At 37.2% G+C, this 21,560-nt stretch overlaps 1 protein-coding gene across 10 annotated transcripts in view; it reads left to right on the plus strand.

Annotated features, from left to right (window-relative positions):
• Positions 1-21,560, plus strand: part of PUM2 (pumilio RNA binding family member 2) — a 67,682-nt gene that overhangs the window by 37,373 nt on the left and 8,749 nt on the right. For 8 of the 10 annotated variants that reach the window (XM_071440136.1, XM_071440093.1, XM_071440120.1 and 5 more), the window contains exons 11-15: positions 6,660-6,803; positions 7,816-8,097; positions 12,792-13,028; positions 19,234-19,501; positions 20,086-20,215. In XM_071440136.1, the coding sequence (XP_071296237.1) occupies positions 6,660-6,803; positions 7,816-8,097; positions 12,792-13,028; positions 19,234-19,501; positions 20,086-20,215 (1,061 nt within the window). The remainder of the gene's footprint in view (positions 1-6,659; positions 6,804-7,815; positions 8,098-12,791; positions 13,029-19,233; positions 19,502-20,085; positions 20,216-21,560) is intronic. The other 2 variants (XM_071440148.1, XM_071440152.1) reach the window with 1 other exon arrangement.

The following is a 21,560-nucleotide window of genomic DNA, read 5'->3' on the forward strand; positions in this document are numbered from 1 at the left end:
TGCTATCTTAAGTCATTTGTCCTCTGGTTCCTTTGCAGCAGGAAGTATTAAGTTTTGCTGGAATAACTTTTTTTGGGGGGGCATAATAATATCTAAAATTCAGAATCCAAAATTAAGACATTTTAAAAAAATTACTACTTGATCATATCTGAAGATCACAAAATGCTTGGAAGCACTCCAGATGTTGGAGCCTCAGATTCTTCTAGTGTGCATGGCTTCTGACTTGCTGAGAAGTGGTTCATGTGTTGTGGAGTGGCTAGGTTGAAGTTCAACCATCTGAGTGTTTGGTACAGTTACCTGAGCAAGAGCAGTTTCAGTATACATGGCCGTTCCTCACTATGAAAGTTAATGTTTTTGCATAGTTGAGTTAGATCATGCTGATCTATTCCTTTGACCTGTGCAAGTTCTCTCCTTGGTCGACACCACTGTGAGATGTCCTGCAGCCTGGAGTCAGAGTTGTTCGCTACACGCTCTGAGGCTGCATCGTGCACTTGGCCTCCCATGAGCACATTTTTGATTCTAGCTGCAGAGCAGACTGGCTATGATGTTTTTCCTGTTTTCTTTTATAACTGCAATTTCTATTTCTTCTCATGCAGTAGTTATCTTCAGCTTATAGCATCTTTCTCCTAAAAATGAGGAATCAGCAAAGTACAGTCCTGGTACCTGCCACCTGCCAGGTGGTATTTTGCACCTCACTGAAGCAGTGGATGAGGGTACAAACAATGAGGCATGTAAGAGATGTTATAACCATCTTTGCACAAGCCTCAAAGGCTTAGCTATAACTTCTTTTTTTTTTTTTTTTTTTTTTTTTTGAGAGGGGGTGTGGTGTACATTTTTTTATGGTTACTTGTTAGTTCTTTGGATCTGGAGTAGTAGCTGTCTTAAGAGTAGTTCTTAAAACCCATGAACCCTGCCCAGGTGGATGATTGAAAGTAATACTGAGTGGTCAGATACATAACCTCAGTAGTGCAAGAGCCTGTCCTTTGAAGAAGGTACTTGAAGACTTTTTTTCCACTTCCACAAGTCCTAAAAGGTTTTCCATGAGGGCAGGAGCCTTTTTATTCAGTTTCTGTTGTAGGCTCCTGCTTTATCCCATCTGATGCTTCAAGCCTGGATGGCCAAAGAACTTTATTCTTCTGAATATATTTCAGACTGTTGTATAATAGGAATTGTGTGCAACTGACTTAAGCTTTACCAACCACACTATTACAGGGAATAGAGCTCAAAATATAAAGACATTTTTTCAGTCATCATCAGATGGATTTGTAGTGACTCAGGAGTGCTGGTGATGGTGATATTCCTCTTTTTAGGTTAAGAAGAATATAGAATGAGGAAATGAAATATGTGGGAATCTTGTTACTGAGTTTGGTGTCTGTATTTGAGAGAGATGCTTGGGCTCCATTTATAAGCAAAGAGAAATAGGAACTTTTACTCTTGATTTGTCTGCCTCTATTTTAGTTTCCTGATTTAGGATAAAGTGAGTTTGGCTCCAGAGATGCGTTTTTCTATTACCTTACTATAAAATTGAATCTGGATGACTAAATAATACCTGGATACCAAAATGTGATTCAGTGAATCCCAGACAGCAACCACTGAGCAACACCTGTAATAAACAAGATTTCTTGTGAAATTCATGTTTCAATGGACTATGACATTTTACAAGAAGATGAAGGTCCGAATTGAGTTTCAAGCTTTTAAATACTCTTTACAGAGAGGATATTTGTAGTTTGTTTCACTGTGAACTAGCAAGTCAGAATATATTGTTCAGTTTGTCCATACTGCTGTCTTGAAATTATTTTAGCTGCTTTCTCCTTGTCACAGCCTTTGTGTTGGATGAAATTCATGTTATCCCAACTATTTAATGGCTTTATTTTGAAATTTGATGTTTCATGTGTTTCTTTGTTAGCTGTTAAGGAAGATGTATTCCTGTGTCACTTAAGGTACCTATCTCATTCTGTGTGCAGAGAGAAGGGGCCTGAAATCCAGGTTACTTTGCACATAATGGTACTGTTAGGTCTCCTTTCAGAAATCATAGAAGGATAGAATGGTTTGGATTGGAAGGGGCCTTATAGATCATCTCGTTCTAACCCCTTGCCATGGGCAGGGACCTTTCCACTGGCCCAGGTTTCTCAGAGCCCCATCCACCCTGGTTTTGCCAGGGTGAGGTGGCAACAGCCTCTATGGGCAACTGTTCCAGTACCTCAGCACCCTCACAGTAAAGAATTTGTTTCTAATATCCAATGCAAAACTGCACTCTTTCATTTGGAAGCCATTCCTTCCTGTTCTATCACCTCATGCTCTTCGAAAAAGTCTCCAGCCTTCCTGTAGGCCCCTCTGGGTACTGGAAGGCTGATAAAAGGTGAAACTTAAGGTTCTTTTTTAAAACCACTTAATGTGAAATGCATTTTGCATTGAAGTTACACAATACCATTTTAAATTCTTCCTATCGTAAGTGAGCAAGTCATTCAATAACAAAGATTCTTAAAAAACAGTGTTTCTGCCTTAATATACGTGTGCAAGAAAGTATCAGAGGGTATTCCCAAATTCATAGGGCAATTAGTATACATTCTGCTTATGAATAAAACCAGTTCTTATCACAGGCAACTTCTGGACTTGGCTTAATCATCCAAAGTCAGGAGTCTACTTGAGACTTCAGCTGTCTTAAGGAGTCAGTGGAGATCTTCCTTGTGCAGTTGCTGTAAAGAGACTGCAGAGCTGCTCAGCTTACCCAGAAATAGATGTCTGTAACAGCAGGTCAGCCAAATCGCACCAGAAGCTCCACTGACTGCACTGACTAGATCAGATACAACTTGGTTTTATGGAGCTCACACAGTAAAGCTGTCATGGTGCATCTGGCTTGCAGGTGGACATGTAAAGTGAGTAGTCTGGGAAAAAACACCCAAATAAAAAGCATTGAAATCAACAATTTCTGTCCATTGGCTTAGCATTTTTTTGTTTTATTACCTAGAGGAATTTGAAGTGTGACATTGCATTGGGAAGTATGTAAAAGAAGTCAGATTTCATTGTTTCAGATATACAGTATAGGCAAAGTTACAGTGGTTATAGAAAGTATAAATGGGTTACTGGCTGGATAGTAAGTTCTGAATTTGATTTGTGAGAGGATCCAGAGATAAGGCTGAGCATGTCTTCATCAGTACAAGCAAAAGGTTATAGGGGTTCAGGTTTTGGACAAAGAGAATTGGGGAGGGTAGAGGTTGGCATTTTTAAAAGGACCAGATAATTCAGTTGCACTAAGGAGTGTCACAGCTGTTAAACTGTGTAGAGACAAGTGGCAAACTGGCATATATTTGGATGTCATCACTGAGGGAAGTTGCACTGCTGGATGGAGAAGGGCAATACTAAGGATGAGATGCATGAGCCAAGAGAGCAGATTTCATTTCCTCTCATTCTTAGGTATATTCAAGGTTTGTGTGATAAGAATCAGAAAGTTTTTCAGTGTCTGTGGTTTCTGGAGACATTTAGAAATCATTTCAGCAAAACACCATCGTTTTAAACTAGATTGTTTACTTTCACATTCCCTGCTGATACAGAGACAGTAAATATAGGTAGAGCAATTGAACTCTAAAATAAAAGGTCTGATTAGGAACTGATTAGGAAACAGTATGTTTTAGTTTTCTCACTGCATGGGAACACCACAGAGAACTTGAATATGAAGGCACTGAAGTAAGGTTGATAATTGTTAATTTTGAAGGGAAATTGCACAGCCACAGTGAGAGATGGTGATGTGATGGAAGGTAATAAAAACTGAAACAGGAAGAGGGGGAATTAGAGAAGAGATCTGCCAAGTCATCACCTTATCTCTGATAAGAGAGAAGCCAGGGGAAGTTTCTAGATTTGTGCTCAGCTTTCTGGGATGAGGCACAATTTGTGGAATAGCGGAAAGGAAAGGAGAAGCTCTAAGTTTGTTGTGAGAGCTCTTCTTCAGTTACTTAATTTGATCTTGGATGGTCTCTCTGAAATTTTATTTTTGATATCAGAGCAAAAAATTTTATACCTTTTGAGGCTGCAGATTCACTTAGCAAGGTTTTAGCAATTTCACAAATAGCCAGTCCTATGTTGCTTTGTTGTGGTAGATTTCAGTAGAAAGCTGAGACCTATTTTGGTTCAGAATGTATTTCAGAATTTGGAAACAGAAATGAACCCATCAGTTCTCATTCATATCTTGACCCTTCTGTGGCAGTATCTGGATGCTATTGACCTAGCTTATCATGACTTATTTTAAATGTACTGTCTGGGGGTGGATCACAAGTTCATATAATGTCAGGGAAGTATCAAGAGGGCTTGGACATCTTCTAATGTAAAGAGCAAGGGCAAATTGCTTCAGTTTTTTAATTTAGCAGTCAAATGAGTAAATTATTTTAGAAAATCTAATATTAATTAGATAATAATGCATTAGTATTAATTTCAGTAAATTTAATTTATGCAATGTGTAAGCTATCTCCCCTGCCCCCCCTCCAGGTATTTTGCATTGGAAAATAGGCTTGTTTACATTGTGGGCTTGAAGTCATATAAAAAGCTGTATGTCAGCTTCAGATGAGTGGAAGGGTGTAAACATAAAATCAGTGGGTGTTTTATGCAGTTATACTTCAACAGTTACAGCATTATCCATAGGTTTGTGGATTTGAAGAGGGTAGGTGGGCAGAGTAAATACTGCTAAGCATTAGCCAATTCTGGGTTCTGAAAAAGTGGTTTTATAAGATACTGCAGGAACAAACAGCAGAACCAGCATGTTGTTATCAGTTCAACCTGCTACGAGTAGAAGCAGAAATTATGTAGGTACGAGTAATTAAACATTGCTAATGTGTGCAGGAACGTGTGTTTTTATAATGAGTTTCTGTACTGTGTCACTAATCTCATATTTTGTGTTATCTGCAGAACTACGGTAAAACAGACAATAGTTTGTCACCTTTCCCTACCTTGGGAATGTAGCAACTTTTCTTAGTAGTGGAAGGGGTAGAGCAGGCCACATTTTTGTAGGTGGAAGAGGCAGTGGCACCTCTAGCAAAGTATTTTTATCTAGTTCAAGTGTGAGAACCCATTTTGGTTGGTTTTAACTGGCCAAATTTTCAGACAAATGATGTGGAGGGCAACTGTCTTCTTGTGCTGTTGGTGGGAAAGAGAAAGTAGATGTCCCTGGAATGCAAGGCGAGTAGTGAGCAGTGAGAACAAACAGGTTTAGAATTAGAGCAATGATGATTTTTCATAACCAGTATAATGCATTCACTTCCAGAACTGTGAATTGAACCTAAAAATCTGGATTTTCATTGCTCCTGTCCTGTTCAAGGCTACCTGAGTCTCCTTCATATTTTCTTAGTGTGTGAGAATTTGGACCTGTGTATCCATCTTCCCTGCAGAGCACTGCAACCACCAGGCCAGAAGGCAGATGATGTTTCCAGCTCTTTTTTTGGCTGGTATCTAGGCAGAGGAGATTAGAGATGTTTTAGAAATTGAGGACGAGAAAATATGACTTGGAAGGCTGGTGGTTGTGGTACTCACCTTAAATCAGAGGTCCAGTTATGTTCAGGTCCATATGTATTTCAGAGAGAAATCTGCTAGACCTAGTTCTGAACATACCAGGCAACTGATGGGAACAGCTGACTTAGAATGCAAAATCTTTGTTCTGACATGTACAAAAATAGATGTGTGACTTTTGCAATCTTGTCTTTTTTCTTAATACTGTTAGTATATATTTGAACATGGGAGGAATATTGAAATTACATTGGGTTTTGTTTCATTGCTTCATAAGAATACTCAACCTAACAACTAGAAATTGTTGTATTTTAAATCAGCACCCTTTCTTAGATTATCATAGCTTGTCTTCCATTTTTGAGGGATTCTTATTCCAATTCATCTACTTCACGATAAAGTGTCAAGAGCTTTAAAATTAATTCTCTTGCTCTAGTTCTAAATAAAGGGGTTTTTTTGCTTGGCTTTCTTTTGGATCTTTCGCTTTTCTTCATTCATATATTGTATCCTGTATTCCTTCCGACTGCTTGCTTTTCTCCTTTTTCAACTCCTCCTCCCTTTCTTCATCAATTCCAGTTCTTAACTGTCAACTGAATGAAGTGTTATGCTTGGATTACAGTCTTTTTTATTCCTGTGAAACTGGCTGGTCCAAGGTACTCCTGCACACACAGCATTCCTTTCCTAATGTGTTTTTTGCAGATGGACTTTTAAGTGTGGTTAGGTAATGTGTGGAATTGCCAGACTTGCATTTAGCTTAGCCTTTTAATTGTACTCCTCTCAAGAGCTTCTCCATGTGCAAAGGAGTACAAGAGAAAAGTATTTTAAACTACTGAAAGAAATTTATTTGATAATGGTCCAAATCTGCCGGTTGTGTTGTACCTGTACCTTCTCACTATGGTGTTAGAAACTTTAACCTTGACAGTAAGTTCAACTTTAGACTACTAATTTTAGCAGTTATTTTAGTTGTAAAAAATAACTTGAAGCATTTCTAAATCTTATTTTATCCCAATATTTTATGATCTTTATTGCATTTGCTTTGATGTCCAGTTGATATTCAGAGACTGTGGCAGAAATGCCGGTTTGTAGTTTGTGGTTAGAATATTTCAAGGAGAGGAAATGCTGGCTGTGTGAGCCTGTGTGTAGCACTGATCCTTGTCTCCTGTGTGGTGCAGGTTACCAGGTGCTGGCTCCCACTGCCTATTACGATCAGACTGGTGCCTTAGTCGTAGGCCCTGGAGCAAGAACTGGCCTTGGCGCACCGGTCAGATTGGTGGCCTCAACTCCTGTGCTAATCAGTTCTGCAGCTGCACAAGCAGGTAAATATTTAATCCTGCACAGAGGTTTCTTTCACTTCTCTACTGAATCTTAACAGTAATGTTGATTAATACTTGACATCGTGTTTTTCTGTGCATCTGTAAAGTTTTCTAGTTGTGAAGGATATACTGTGCGTGCTTGCTTTTTTATTCTGTCTTCTGTTCTTTCTCACAGATGGGATTTTCCATTTTTAATTGGAATTTACAGTCCTCTTCCCATACATACACAGGCATGTTTCTGCAAATGTTACTTGTCAGATAGGAACATTTTCTCCTTCCTCTCCCCATGCATTATAACATGCACTTCTCATCAGTCCCCTAAATGGTGTCCTCTAGGTAGCATCATTTCATTGCTTCGGCCTGGCAGAAGATGGACTGCTCTGGAACCTTGCTATGCTTTTCTCATGAAACTTCTTTTCTCCTGAAAAATGTGGCAAGGAGAAAGCTATGTATAGAATGGAAAGCAAAAGAGGAGAATTCGTTTTATCAAAACTCTCTAGTTTCCTTCTTGTTTACCAGGTGTAAGGTCTAGTATTACTTTACTGAACCGTTTATTGCATTTGTTAAATTAAAATCTAGAATATTAACCCTGGATTAATTAACTTAATCTGTTCAGAAAATTAGATTTTAAGTTAATCTGTCAGCTTCTTTCTCTGTGCAGAGCTTGCTTCTGACAGTAGCTGAAGATGTCTTTGAATGACTCTTAGCTGCAATTCTGCCACTGCAATTTTGGATATAAAAGTTCAGTAAACAGTAATGTCTTATATGTTTACACTGGAAATTCCCTCAATTACATTAACAGTTCTGCAGCCTTGATTAGCCTAAAACATGTGTTGTCTTCACCCTTTTTCCTTGAGTAAGCTTGTATAATACTATTAAGTCTCTTAGTCTTTAATATGTGAATTTCTGCTTGTTTTAAGAGGGCTTCAGGAAAATACAATTTAGTTCTGAATAATCCATTTTCAGTCAGAAATGTTCAAGAGAGTAATTGTGATTGAAAACATGTGTTTTACAGCTGCAGCTGCTTCAGCTGGAGGAACAGCAAACAATCTCGCGGGAGCCACGAACGGTCTATTTCGGCCACTTGGTGCCCAGCCACAGCAACAGCAACAGCAAACAAATAGTAGCCTACAATCCAATTCATTTTATGGCAGTAACTCTTTGACCAATAACTCCCAGAGCAGTTCCCTTTTTTCACATGGTCCTGGCCAACCAGGAAGCACATCTCTTGGCTTTGGAAGTAGCAGCTCTTTAGGAGCAGCTATCGGCTCTGCACTTGGTGGATTTGGCTCATCAGGTAGGTTGTTAATATAGTGAGGACATTCTGTGAGACTTTTGTGCTAAGCAAAAAAATGTATCTGTATCAGGCATCATATATATACAAACATTTCTAAAAAAAATGCAAAAATAGGTTATATAAGTTTAAAGCAAATCAGAGGGAGAAATTAAAGAAGTTTTTTAAATTCACTTGGGTTCTGTATAGAAGATGCATTTTTGAACAATATCTTGTAGTCACAGGAATCTCCAAAATACTTTTCCATACTGATCACTGAACTGTGCCCCAGAAATTACTGTTTCTGTAAGCTGCTTTTGTTTTCAAGAAAGTCTTCATTCTGTAGTTAAAGTAACAATTGATGATAGTGAAGATATACATTCTTTTGTTTTAATAATGATATCAGAAAAATTCCTAATTTTCTTAGAGCATATAACTTTCTAAATTTGATCTAATATCAAAGTGCTTGTTTCCATAACTTTTTTAAAGAATTTATAAAACAAAAATACCTAATACCAAAGAATAGTCCTTGTTAGCTCTAGCAGGTTTAATCTTGGATACAGTTAAGCTAAATAGTTCTGTGCATGTTTGGGGCCTTTAATTGTTTCAACAGATACTCCTAAATATTACCGACCTGTTTGTATTTTTAAAAAAATCATTCTGTCACATTTCTGCTCTAAAGCAGGAATTTCATATTCACAGTTCTTAAACATGCAAGGTAGGTTTTTTATATTTCAAATTCAGTTTTAGTAAAGCAAGATAAACATTTTTTAAGAAATCGCCTTTTGCTATTAATCTCTAAGTTTACAGCACTGAATTGCTTCTTATTACTAATATTATTTTAATGAAATCAGGGGAGCATGTTTGATCTTGCATATCTTGCAAATGGGTAGAAATTGGGGGAATTTTATGCACTCTAACATAATTCTTTGCAAAATTAAGGAAAACTAGCACTAAAGAAAGCAACTTTTATAAAATTACAAAATGACCTAATATATGGGGGAGAAAAAACAGAAGGAAAAGCACACCCTTCAGTGTTAGTCATGGTAGTTGTTTGGTAACTGTGTGACTAGTGACATCAAATATGTTGCATACAAACACAGTTTTTTTTCTCAGTGTTAATTTTCATAAAATAATCAGAAAAATTATTTGCTTTAACAAAACTAATGCTAGGAAGTCCAAAATCAGGTTTTTACAGTGATCCTGTCCAGTATTTGATTTTAAAGAGGAGACCCAAAACATCCCATGTTCAATTAAAAAAAAAATTGAGGCTATTCAGTAGTGTAGGTTTTCCTAATTTTTCCTTAATTTACAGCAAGTAAATTTTATTTACAAAACTGTACTATCCAATATTACATAATATAACTTGTCCTGAGCTATTTGTGAGGTTTCAGTGAATCCTTAGCAGCTGTGTTTCACTCTAGGGACAGTTCATTACAGTTGTAGATAGTCATAATAAATATATATATTTAATACCATGCAGCTATTTAAGGTCTCTAGATAGAATAGATATAAGTTGTAAAAGTTTTTATCCTGCATTATCTGAAGAACCTCCATAGAACACAAATTTTAGTTGTGTATCTACTTAAGAAAATCATCATAGCTTTTTCTGGCACAGGAGATTAAGCCTTATTCTTGTAGCAAAGGTCAGTTACAGAGCTTTATCCAAAGCCCTCAGCACAGAGAGCACATGCTGAAATCTTGGAGCAGTATCCATGGTGATTTAATTAGCATGGTAGTTTGCACAGGGAAGCAGGAACCCTATGCTTTTGCAGTTTGAGAAGTGCTGATGAAAGGTGCTATCTAAACCTGAAATATTTTTAGTAGTATTATTAGAATAAAAGTATATTGAAAGTGCCCTTCTTCCAAGTATAAATTGTACTTGCCCTAATAGCCACTTGAAAAATGCTTCCTGATTACTTATTTATTTTTTTTAGAATTCTGGCCTGTGTGTATATATGAATTGAGTTACACAGATGAGCACTTAAATAAGTGGTATTTGTGCATATTGAGGCAAATTGAAAGTTTAATTTTTTATGTGCCATGGTTTCAGTTTCTTTGTAACTCCCATCAGTGTGTTGAAAATGTTGAATTTCAGTTAAAATATAGCCATGAAGACTGATAGATGGCAGAACACAATTTGCCCTTATGTTTTCAGTTTTTGCAGGGGGCAAAAATAGCTGCAAAAAATGTGAAGGTGAGCATGTTCTAGCTTGAATGACTGAACAAAGTAACAGCTGAAAGCAGCAAACATACCATATAAATGACTGTATGTACTCACAGTCTCTGTTCTTTTATAATAAAGTTATTCATACTCCATTTTAAAGGTTTAGGTACATGATGATAAGTCACTGCAGCTTAACAGGTAGCCAAGAATTAGATCAACTGTGGCAGCTTTCCAGATGCCGCCTTCTGGCTTGTAACAACTGTAAAGGAATTGGATTAGATAGTGAGGGGGGAAGAGGAGTAAGCTAATGCAACTTATCTTCTGGGTTTTGTGAGCTTTGCTTGTTTTGTGTGTGAAAATGCAGCTCAGCTGCTTTGTGGTAACTTGTTAAGCTGCAGTAATTTAGCTGAATAAGAAACGCTGAAAGATGGAAAAATGGCAGTCCATCATGTAGCATTGTATTAACATTGATATGGCTCACTGAGCCAGAGCCTGTAGAGCTGGTCTCAGAGCTTGAGATTTCTTTCAACTGTTGCCTTAATTTGCTCTTCTGGTTCCTTATTCTCAATCTCCTTGCCTAGTTAGTCCAGTATCTTTTCCTTCTGGTTTCTCCTCTAGTATGTCTTCCTTCCCAGTTTCCAGGCAACATTTATCTCCTGCTTCCCTCCTAAGTATGTTTCTGTTTCTACTTGTACTGTGTGATGTTCCCATCATCAGCTTACTATTCAGTCTTTTTGCCCCACAGTCACATACACCTTCTACAGCCTAACTTTTCTTCAGATCTGCTTTCTTCTCATCCTCAGTCCCACTGAAAGTACTTGCCACTTTTTCTTGCAGTCTCTTTGTTGGCTCCTTTGTCTTACCTTTCTCGCTTCCTTCTGGTTTCCTTTTTTCTCTTTCCCCTCTCCCTAGTCTACTTCTTGTGTTTGGCTTTTGTCTCCCTGCCACTTGAAATAGAAAACTTCCTTTCCTCATTGCCTCGTGGGCCCTTCCAACACAAGGTGGAATCTTGGACAGCAGTTTCAAAGTCTGTTTTTGACATGACACACTGAAGTTCAATTGCAGGCACAACCTTAATCAGCCATCTCAGACGTGCTGTGTATGGTCAGGAGTTTAAGTTTTCAGCTATGAGTCTGTAGCAGATCTGTGCTGAACTTGGGTGAACTGTGATTTTGCAAAGATTTTTAATCCAGTTTAAGAGTGTGAAAATAAAGGTCTCCTGTTGCTAGCATATTTGGTCTGAGTGCATGAAAGCATCAACTTCTCAAAGAGGTAGCTAGATTATTTTGGTAAAGATAAAGCACCTTTCTTTCACAATATTCCTGAAATGGCAGTGTTTAGACAAAAGTTCTATTAAAAATTTTGTCCAAGCAAGGTCCTGCCATGAAAAATATTAGCCAAGTTGTTAATGTTATGAGAAAACAAATTAGTGTCTTAAAAATGGAAAGTTTCAGGCGACCTTTATATTGTTCCATGCTGCCAGCTTTAGTAGGAAAGTACTTGAAAAGGACAAAGTTGATGGAAGTAAAAATTTTGACCTTTCCTTTTTAAGTTGAAATAGTCGATAGTAGTAATCAATTTTCCAAATTCAGCTTAAGAAAGATACTAGTTATTAAAATATCCATAATCTTCATTTGGTTCATGATTATAATAATGTTCAATGTTTAAAACAGGCACTCTAGTTTAATACTTCACTAGTATGCAGCAGATACTAGAATTTAACATTTCTAAAAGCTTTTTATTGTTCTCCTAATTTGTCCTAGACTGCTCATCGCCCTGCTGAATGCTGCTGTGCAGGATAACCAGTCCTTCACTAATACACTGTTATCCAAAGCCTCTAGTCTAATTTGACTTTCAGAAACACTGATAGCAGTAAAATCACATTTTTAATTTCTCACTTAATTTTCCTATCTCTGCTGTGCTTCTCATCTTCTTTCTTGGCCTATTCCCTCTTTATAGTATCTTTTCAAAACACTTCTTTGAGAGCCATAATTCTCATAGGGAATTTAAAGTAGTCATTTTTTTCCTACAGGTGAGGGTTTCACAAACAAGGAAGTTCAGAAACAGCTGAACGTCAATATAATTATTTTGTGAACCCTTAAACAACAACAAATTTCCTCTAGACTTTTTCCTGAAATGAGCGTCACTGTCTGACTAATAATTTATGGTGGAAAAAAAATTATCAAATAATTTAGCGGCAATATTTTTAGAATAATTTATCCAATAAAGTGACAGTGTAATCTAATCTTATAAATTCCATATTTGTCCCAAAGCCTGAAGTCAGGCATTTAAAACAGAGTACTGCAATATTACTGTGAGAAGTCTAGTGTGAAATGTTGAAAGACATGGACATTGGTGAAATTATTTGCCAGTGGTATGTTTATACCCACTTAGATTTACTTAAAAGCATGTGTGGTTATCACAGTGATTGTCTTTGTCATAACGATTGCTGTAATTATTGTGATCGCATCTGTTGTTGCCCAGCTGTAGTTGGGGATAGGTTTTATTCAGTTGACACTGTGTAATTAGGGTCTTTTTATTTCTTCTTCAGTTGGCAGTTCTGCAAGTAGTAGTGCCACAAGGAGAGATTCTCTATCTACTAGCTCTGACTTGTACAAAAGATCTAGTAGCAGCCTAGCACCCATAGGGCAGCCATTTTACAATAGTCTGGGATTTTCCTCCTCTCCAAGTCCAATAGGCATGCCTCTGCCAAGCCAAACGCCAGGACATTCACTTACGCCACCGCCATCACTTTCATCACATGGATCCTCATCCAGTTTGCATTTAGGTAAAAAAAACAAAAACAAAAAACCAAAAAAACACTTTTTGTTTGTATGTGTGTATGTATTTCTATGTGTAAAATATGTGTTGCATAAGAGATGTCACATTACCTTTGCTGTTAAACAGTTTTGTAATGAAGAGGGGCCATTCCTGAAAGGTGAAGAGCACGTTCAGATGCTCATTGATTTGACAGTGGAGGGCACTCAGCTTTTAGCAGTATCGGGCCAACAACTGATTTTTCTTCCCTTGTAGAAGCCCAGTAAGAATTATTGGTCATTTTTCTATTATGTTTCCACAGTATGACAAGCGAAGGTGCATTATTTTTGTTTCTCCTCCACTGTGTTGCCACTTTAAGGACATTTTAGATGATGTGTTTAACAGTGAAGTGACTTTCATTAATGCCCCTTGCCATGATAAAGTAGAAAAGTGAGCAGTGCTCTCTCTCAATGTAAAATGTATTGAAAGATGATTTTTGAATCAGTCAGCCTCATGGCCCAATTACTTTGCCAGGAAGACAGTAATTTATCACCAGACTGATGGAAGGAGACAAAAAAAAACATTTGTCAAAGAAGTAGCAAAGGCATTGTTAGTGGTGGCTCTCTGTTATCAGATGTATTTTTTAAGGAATGCTGAAAATAATTACTCAAATTTTTTTTTGGCTAGTAAAATAACATGAGAGCTCAACCTTTCTTTAAAAAAAAAAGGTTAAAAAAAACAAAGGATCTAAAGAAACCCCACCACAGTATACAGTATATTTAGAAGATAATGCCTCTAACCTGAGGTTACCTAGTACATTTTTTCTTTTCTGCTGCGAATATTTGCAGTCATTTAATTTAGATGCTAAAATCATACAGTGGAACTGGATGTAATTCAAGATTGAGTTGTCATTTGCTCCAGTAACTGTTCAATGCACAGTTCCATGCTTGCAATAGGCAGCATAATCCCCTATACTTCTTAGTGCAAATAAAACAGGAAACAAATATTTTAAATGCCTACCATAATACACCTTTAGTGAGAAAAGTGTGAGTGATTTGTATAACAAGGGTAAATAATTAAATATATTACATTTGCAGTACAGTATCCCCTTCAAGGTTAAGTGCTGAATACCCGAAATAAAACTGGGCAAGGGGATGTTTCAGCACGTTTTATTTTTTTTTACTTACCTTTTTTCCTTTTTCAGGTCTACAAAGTGCACCTTTGGGCTGAGACCAAGCATGGAAAGTTTCAGCCCAAATGGAGGCTTTTGAGAAAGTTCTGAACATCTGACAATGGGGTTATCATGGAAATCTTTTTCTTTCTTTCTTTTCAAAGTACTCTCACCATAGTTTTCATATGGCTGAAAACTATACTTAAACGAAATTTTGGAAGGCATTATCTAAAATTTAAACCATTCAAAGTTTTGTTTGTTTCACATTTGATAAATGTTAAAAGACTTTTTTTCAGTTCTGAGAAAATAGGCTGTGATCAGTACAGAGGATTGCCTCTATCAGCAGAAATTGTTAAATACTGACTTTGACCCATTTTGAACTGTTTGGCAGTGTCAACTAAGCCTAATAGCTTGTTAAAATCATGTACTAGATCAGTGTGTAACTGCCAGAATATACAGTTGTACTCTGAAAATTGACACAACCTTGTTGGCTTCCAGGTGTCCTCTTCATCATCCAAATGAAGTGGACCTTGATTACTGATAAAAACTTTTTGCTATATTACAAAATCTGCCTGAAATTTGGAAATGGAGGACTTTTGGATATTTGCTTTCAGAAAAAATGCAGAAAAATACAGTAATCTTTTTTAGCCTTTCTGCCCTGTGCCATATTTTTGCACAGTTGCATTCAAAGTGCGCCATCTAAGAGTTTAAGGTTATTTCTGCAGTTAATTGTCTGTCTTGTTATATTTATTCTGGTGTGTTCATCAACCACTCTTGGAAGCATATTTTGTTCTCACATACAAAAAATAAAAAAATCAAAGGTTTCTCACTAAGTGAGAACTTATACCTGAAATCAAACAGGGAGTGTACTTTAATAAGGGGTATGGTTACCATGTAGTCACTTTTCAGAGTAGAACAACATTGTAAGTTCATGTGTGCATGCAGTTTCCATTGGTATTCTGATAATGCCTGTCAAATGCAGCTCTCCCTCCACCTTCCAAACTTGTCCTGCCTGCTTGTATCAACAGGTTCAGCTAAGTTTAACTCTTGTTTTAAAATGGGCATCAAACTCGGTTGCTCCTGTTTCAGCTGCCAGAATCTAGAGCACTACACTGAGAAAGGGTGCATGGTTTTATAACCCCTTTGTCAGACACTGCTGCAATTTGTAGCTTAAAAGAACAATTTCCCTTTTACAAGAAATTTGTGATATTTTACTGTTTTTATCTCTTCTCACCAACTTCTATCCAACATCCTAAAATAGGAATGTGTTAATGACTTTGTGCTAGTGTCAGTTTTCCTGTATTTGAAGGGATTTGTCAGTTGTCTGTAACTGCTTCTTTACTGTAATCAGCTGGAGCAGTAAGGTCATGAATTTGAACTACCCTTTCACTCCCAAGTACAAGGAACTGCAAGAGGAAGTGGGTTTCCATTGTTGTAAAAAATCCTTTTAGATTAGTAGTCCTTACCCTGTTTGATGGTAATTGCAACATATTAAGAATAGAAATCTGGTGTAGAGCAGAATTTCTAAAATCTGGGCTTTTGGAGGTAATTGTTTCCTGTGTGTTGGGAGCCAGGCTTGTTAGCAGTTGGGATTGCTGTTGCACCTTCAGAGATGGTTAAGAGTAAAGGCCCCTGGGCAAGGCAGTGTGGGAGCTTTGCATTGCCTCAGCTGTGCCCCTCCTCTGTAGGGCTGCAGGGAACCAGTCATTATAAACACATGCATTGATTACTGAAATATACATAGATCTGTGTAATTCTGTTTTCCATATGAAGATGAAACTTTAAGCTTAGGATGAGCTGAAGCTACTTTTTTACAGATGAGCAAATACTTAATAGAAATTAAGTTTAAAACATTTACATACATGTATGTGTGTTACTAGAAAAAACTGCTGACACATGTAAATAAGTTACTCTGCAGTAGACGTATTTTCTGTCTTTATTAGAAGTAATTGAAAAAATACTTTGATAAATACTAACAGACTAATGCTGTCAAAATACACGTGCCTGAATCTAGTTTCTAGTGTTTTTTCATGTTCTCCTTAACACTAAATGTGTTAAGGAGTCAATAATTTAACATGCTTTGTGTCCTTGAAACTTAGGCTCTGATTTAGATGATCTATATCCCCTTTATATCTCTCTGCCTTTTCCTACCTATGGATTAGCCATGGGGGTTTAAGTTCAATTAAACTGTAAAACCATCTTAGTGTTACTCGGTGCTTTGGAGGTCTTTGTTTTATGAGATCAGAAGTGGTAGGTAATTGATTATCTGAAGATCAAATGGCACACTTCATTCCCCAAGAGTTTGGAATTGTGTGGCTATACTGATGTCTAATAAGTACTTGAATTTTTCAGTGCTTTATTCAGTAGAGTATCTTCCCCAAATAACTTACAAGATATAGGCTATTACTTGCCTAGTTTGGTGAAGAAAATAGGCCATTGTACTCACAATTATATCTGCATGTAATAAGTATCTAAGACAATATGCCTTTATTTTGGGAGTTTTACTGTTTTTCAAATCTGCAGAGTTGCCACTGAGCCCTAACATTGCTGTAATTGAAGGTTATGTGAAAATAAAAGCTAATTACTAATTAAATTACTCTTTTTTATAATAGTATCCAGTGTTTTACAATGTTCTGCTTTCTGAGTACCACAGGTTCTTCTGGGCACAATGGATGTGCTTTCTTAGTACAGCCTTCCTGTATTATTGTCCTGCTTAACGTGATTGTCCAAAATAGTCTCACAGGCTAGACAGGAGCCTCCCAGTTGCAGCATAGTTGTCTTACAAGTCTTAAAAAGTGATGGTTCCCAAATTAGACTGAAAAGGGCTTACTAATTCTCAAGAGGAAATGCATATTACACATAAATAGCACATTTGTTAAAAGCTACCAAATTTCTGTTTTAGTTACTGGATAAATTGTTGCATTTGATTTAAAGAAATGAAGGCTCAGTTAAAAAACAACGAGCTGAAACAATTCCTGATTCACATGTTCAGTTCTATGACCGTGTATGTTGACTGAGCATATGATCAAAACTGCCCTATTAGTTTCTGGCACAGAATTAAGCATGTGATCAGTGGAGTAATAGTCATCCTGCAACAGGAAGGTAGCCTGTAAGTTCCTTTCAGATGGGCTCTGGTGCCCTCTCGTGATATTAAATAGTGTTACTGCACAGCACCTGCAGGGGAGCCAGGATTGCACTGGTGTGCAATGTTTACATAGTCCAGATGAGAAATACCATCATTTCAGCCACATAACTTTTTTTTTTCTGTAGAAGTCCATTCCTAGAGGAGAAATTATGGCAGACCATCACTCTGCACACTGCTTCACCTGCAGAATGTTGGGTTTCCTTTCTTTTTTTTTTTTTTTTTTAGTACCATAGTGTTTGTCAATGGAAACTAAAAACAATAGTTACAAAAAATTTATTTTTCTGGCTGTAGAGAATTAAGAGACTTTAATTTAAGAGAAAACCTAGTAGTTTTTAAAAGGTATTGTGGGACATAAAGTATTTATTGATGTTTATCACAGAATTTTGAAGACTAATTATAAAATAAGTACTAATTATTTCTATTTTAGGGCATAGTACTATATAGTGCAATAAATGTTATGTTTGATGTGTCTTGCAGAGCACTAACATTTCAGATTCTGGTACTAGAATTTGACCTTTTGAGAAAGATAACTTCACCATCAATACATTGCCAGTCCACTGTAACACTGCTGTTGCCTGGCCTTATAAATACTTGGAACCAAATGAAGGATTGGCTAGGGCACAGTCAGCTGGATTTTTTCCTTATTTTTTCTTTTTTTTCCTTTTCCTTTTTTTTTTTCCTTTTTTAAAAATTAAGTTTATACTAGAGCACCATTCAAACAGCACGTACTGCAATTTGTTTTAAATTCAAATGTAGATATTTATTCTGTTGACTTTGATAGGGCTTTAATTACAGTGTTACTTCCTAGACAGGGAGACACAATGCTTTCCTTTTCCAGTTCATAGTCAATACTTTCAGGGAGTGTTTGGTTTTTTCTTTCCTTAGTTTGGTTTTAGTAGTAGAATTGAGGTTTCTATGTGGGAATTGTCTTTGAGTATTTCTGCTTGTAATATAGTAAGAGTATTTCCCTGAAAAATCATACAGCAGTTGGGAAAAATGCTTTGGATGCGTTTTATGATAATTGCTGCCTTTTGTAAAGAGGAGGAAAGAGGCATGCTGGAGGAGTTCAGAGTGACACACACTGCTTAGAGAGCAGGGTGTGAGGAGAAATGCACAGGACTGTAGAGTGACAGGAGCTGTAGGTGGAAAAACTAGCAAACAGGAGCGGGACATAGACACAGGAAGGCAATTCAGTTTTTAGAAAGCGAGGAAGGATGAAATGAGAGTGTTTGTGCAGTGAGGAAAGAACTTCATGTTTCTAAAAGGAGCTTCACTTTGATATATCTGTGGTTGTTGGATAATTAAGTAGAGCATTCTTAGTTACCTGGTTGGAAATGTGACATATTTAGTGCTGAGGAGAGGTACCACATTGAAAGCTTAGGATGCTGAAGTCATCAAATAACCTGCAGGACACGTACAGCTGGCAAGAGGCACCACATGTGCCTCCCCAAAAATGCCCTTAACGTGCTGTAAGCTGGAAAGGTATCTCAGTAGGGACTGAAGGGTAGTTCAGATTTCATGGTCCATTTTGACACAATTGGCTAACTTCAAGACTACTAACAAGGGTATAAGCCAGTATGACTCGCAAAGTGGAAATCTGCCCACTAAGCCTAAGGCCCACCCAGTTCTAAAGTTTCTGTAAAGCTGAGTGGGTGCTCACTTTACCTACCTTGATATATTCTTCTAATGACACTTCTTTTCCTGGTGCCTTTCACATAAAAATGAGGAGGATAATGGTTTTATTTATTGCAAGATAAAGCTATCTAACTCCTCTGACCACAATGAGGTAAATACAAATAACAAGACAGCACTGTTGTTTTCTTTGGCTCCAGGGTGTATTGGTAGTTTTAGTTCACTTGCTGTTTTGCTGTTGCTTACTTCCCTCTCATGGCTGTGACTGACAAAGCTGCTTCCTTGTAGGAGGACTGACAAATGGTAGTGGTCGCTATATTTCTGCAGCCCCCGGAGCCGAAGCCAAGTATCGCAGTGCAGCGAGCACCTCCAGCCTCTTTAGCTCCAGCAGCCAGCTCTTCCCTCCTTCACGCCTCCGCTACAGCAGGTCTGACATTATGCCTTCCGGACGCAGCCGGCTGCTGGAAGATTTCAGGAACAATCGTTTCCCTAACCTTCAGCTAAGGGACCTTGTTGGGCATATTGTTGAATTTTCCCAAGACCAGCATGGTTCTAGGTAATTATTATAAAAATAGTTAATAATATTTGGCTGCTTTGATATTGTTTTATTAATATGAAACTTTTGAATGAGGTGCTTGTCATCTTAACTCAAAGCATCTTCATTGGGGCACACCCTCTTAGGCTGACCTTCTCTAAGAAATTTCATTGTAAAAGTAGTATTAATTTAGCTGCCTGTAGAAGTTCTCTGTGTAGAAATAGCCTCATAACTAGACTTGTAAACTCAAGTATTAAGGTATCAAAAAGGCGTTGATTAAGAAAACAAAATATGTGGCATCTGGAATGTACAACTATTTTTTGTCAGTACATCATCAAGTACTTAGTTACTGTTATTCTTTTCATCTTTAACGCTTTTCAAATGAAAGTTTTTAATCTTAATTTTAGTAAAATGTATCCTTTTATGTGCAGAGGCACTACTTTCATTTTAATAAATTTTATAAATGTTGACTGCTTTCTTTAGAGTGTTGAGGTGTCTCATTGAACTCTAGGTGTCTCATTGAACCTCTCAAACACCTCTCTGAGGTGTTTGAGAGGTTTTCCTGTTGTCGATGCAAAGCATAATGTACCTTTTTTTGCACTTAGATTTATACAGCAAAAGCTGGAGCGAGCTACTCCAGCTGAGCGCCAGATGGTATTTAATGAGATCCTGCAAGCAGCCTATCAGTTGATGACTGATGTATTTGGAAACTATGTAATACAGAAGTTCTTTGAGGTAAGCATAGCACTAAGTGTATGGATGGACATGCAAATGAAGTGCTGTAAATCTGATTAAATTTAACTGGTCTTGCCATAACACTATAGCAGAATTCTGCATGACTTCCACAGAACCCAAGGGTGTAACTCTGGATGGGTGTTTTCTGTTCTGTATCCGGTGGTTTTTGCCATAATGGACACGGTTTCTCCTTACACTGATGGTGCATATGTTGGTGAAACTTTGCACATTGAGGCTTCACAAACCTCTGAGCAGAACTTACAGAGACTTTCAGCAGATGAAAGGGGAACATAAGTATTTGGAAAATGCTTTTTATTGGTTACTGCATTGTGGTAGAGAATGGTCTGGAAAATGCACTTGCGCTCAATCAGTCTGTGTGAGCTTCATCCAGTGCTGTGTATGGGGAAACTCCCATAAAATGTACAAAGGCAGAAGAATTTTGAGTAAAGGGTATCCATCATAAGATACATCCAATATTACTACAACTAGTATTTTAAACAGATTCGTCTTCTCTTAAAAACTATGTGGTAAAAAAAAAGCTTCATCAAAGAATTACAAGATTTGGCTTGCAGAGAGAAAAGTAATGCCTGTGTCCTGGGAAAAGTTATATGTAGGAAAGGTATCTAGTATAATGTACTTTAAATCAAGGGCCATATCAAAGACTTGTGGTGAGAAGGTGAAGCTGGAAAATGTCCAGTAAGAATAAGATACTTGCTGTAAACAAGAATGTGATTTCTAATAGTCTATAAAATAATGTGCTCATTTTTTTAACTTCTTTTTTAATAACCAGTCAAAATATCTTCTGTAAACTGTCACTGACATATGATATACAAGATTTTGATTTTGCTTAAGGGTCATCATTTGCTGTTTTTTCCATAATGTTAAGTTGGATGAACACACAGTTAATCATTGTTAGCTGAGTGTTTTCATCTTAATTCTGCAGAACACTTCTCAACAAAAGTGCATGTGGCCTTACATGCAATAGGGGACCTCATTTTACTGTAAAGGTAGGCAGCTGAAGTTGTTGGTCAGGCTTTCTTCAGAGCTGACTACAGGTGTGGAGTTTGACAATTCTCAGCAATGCTGCAAGAATATTGCTGTGACACCAGCTGGTTGTCCAGCTGGTCACTTCTGTGTCCTCTCTTACAAGATGTGATATACGCTACACAAGTTTTGAGATAGAAAATTGATTTGGATTCATACATAATAGTGATCTGTGATCAGTTTGCCAGTATAATTTATTCGAAAAAGTGGTTTATTGCACTTAAATATTCCTACAGACAGACAAATATAAACTATATTATTTCTTCTGTTGTCTTTCAAGGTCATGCATTTGATAGCAGGT

This window comes from Agelaius tricolor, unplaced genomic scaffold, assembly GCF_023055355.1.
Source record: "Agelaius tricolor isolate 1412-34295 unplaced genomic scaffold, bAgeTri1.0.p SCAF_1, whole genome shotgun sequence".
NCBI classification, from domain to species: Eukaryota; Metazoa; Chordata; class Aves; order Passeriformes; family Icteridae; genus Agelaius; species Agelaius tricolor.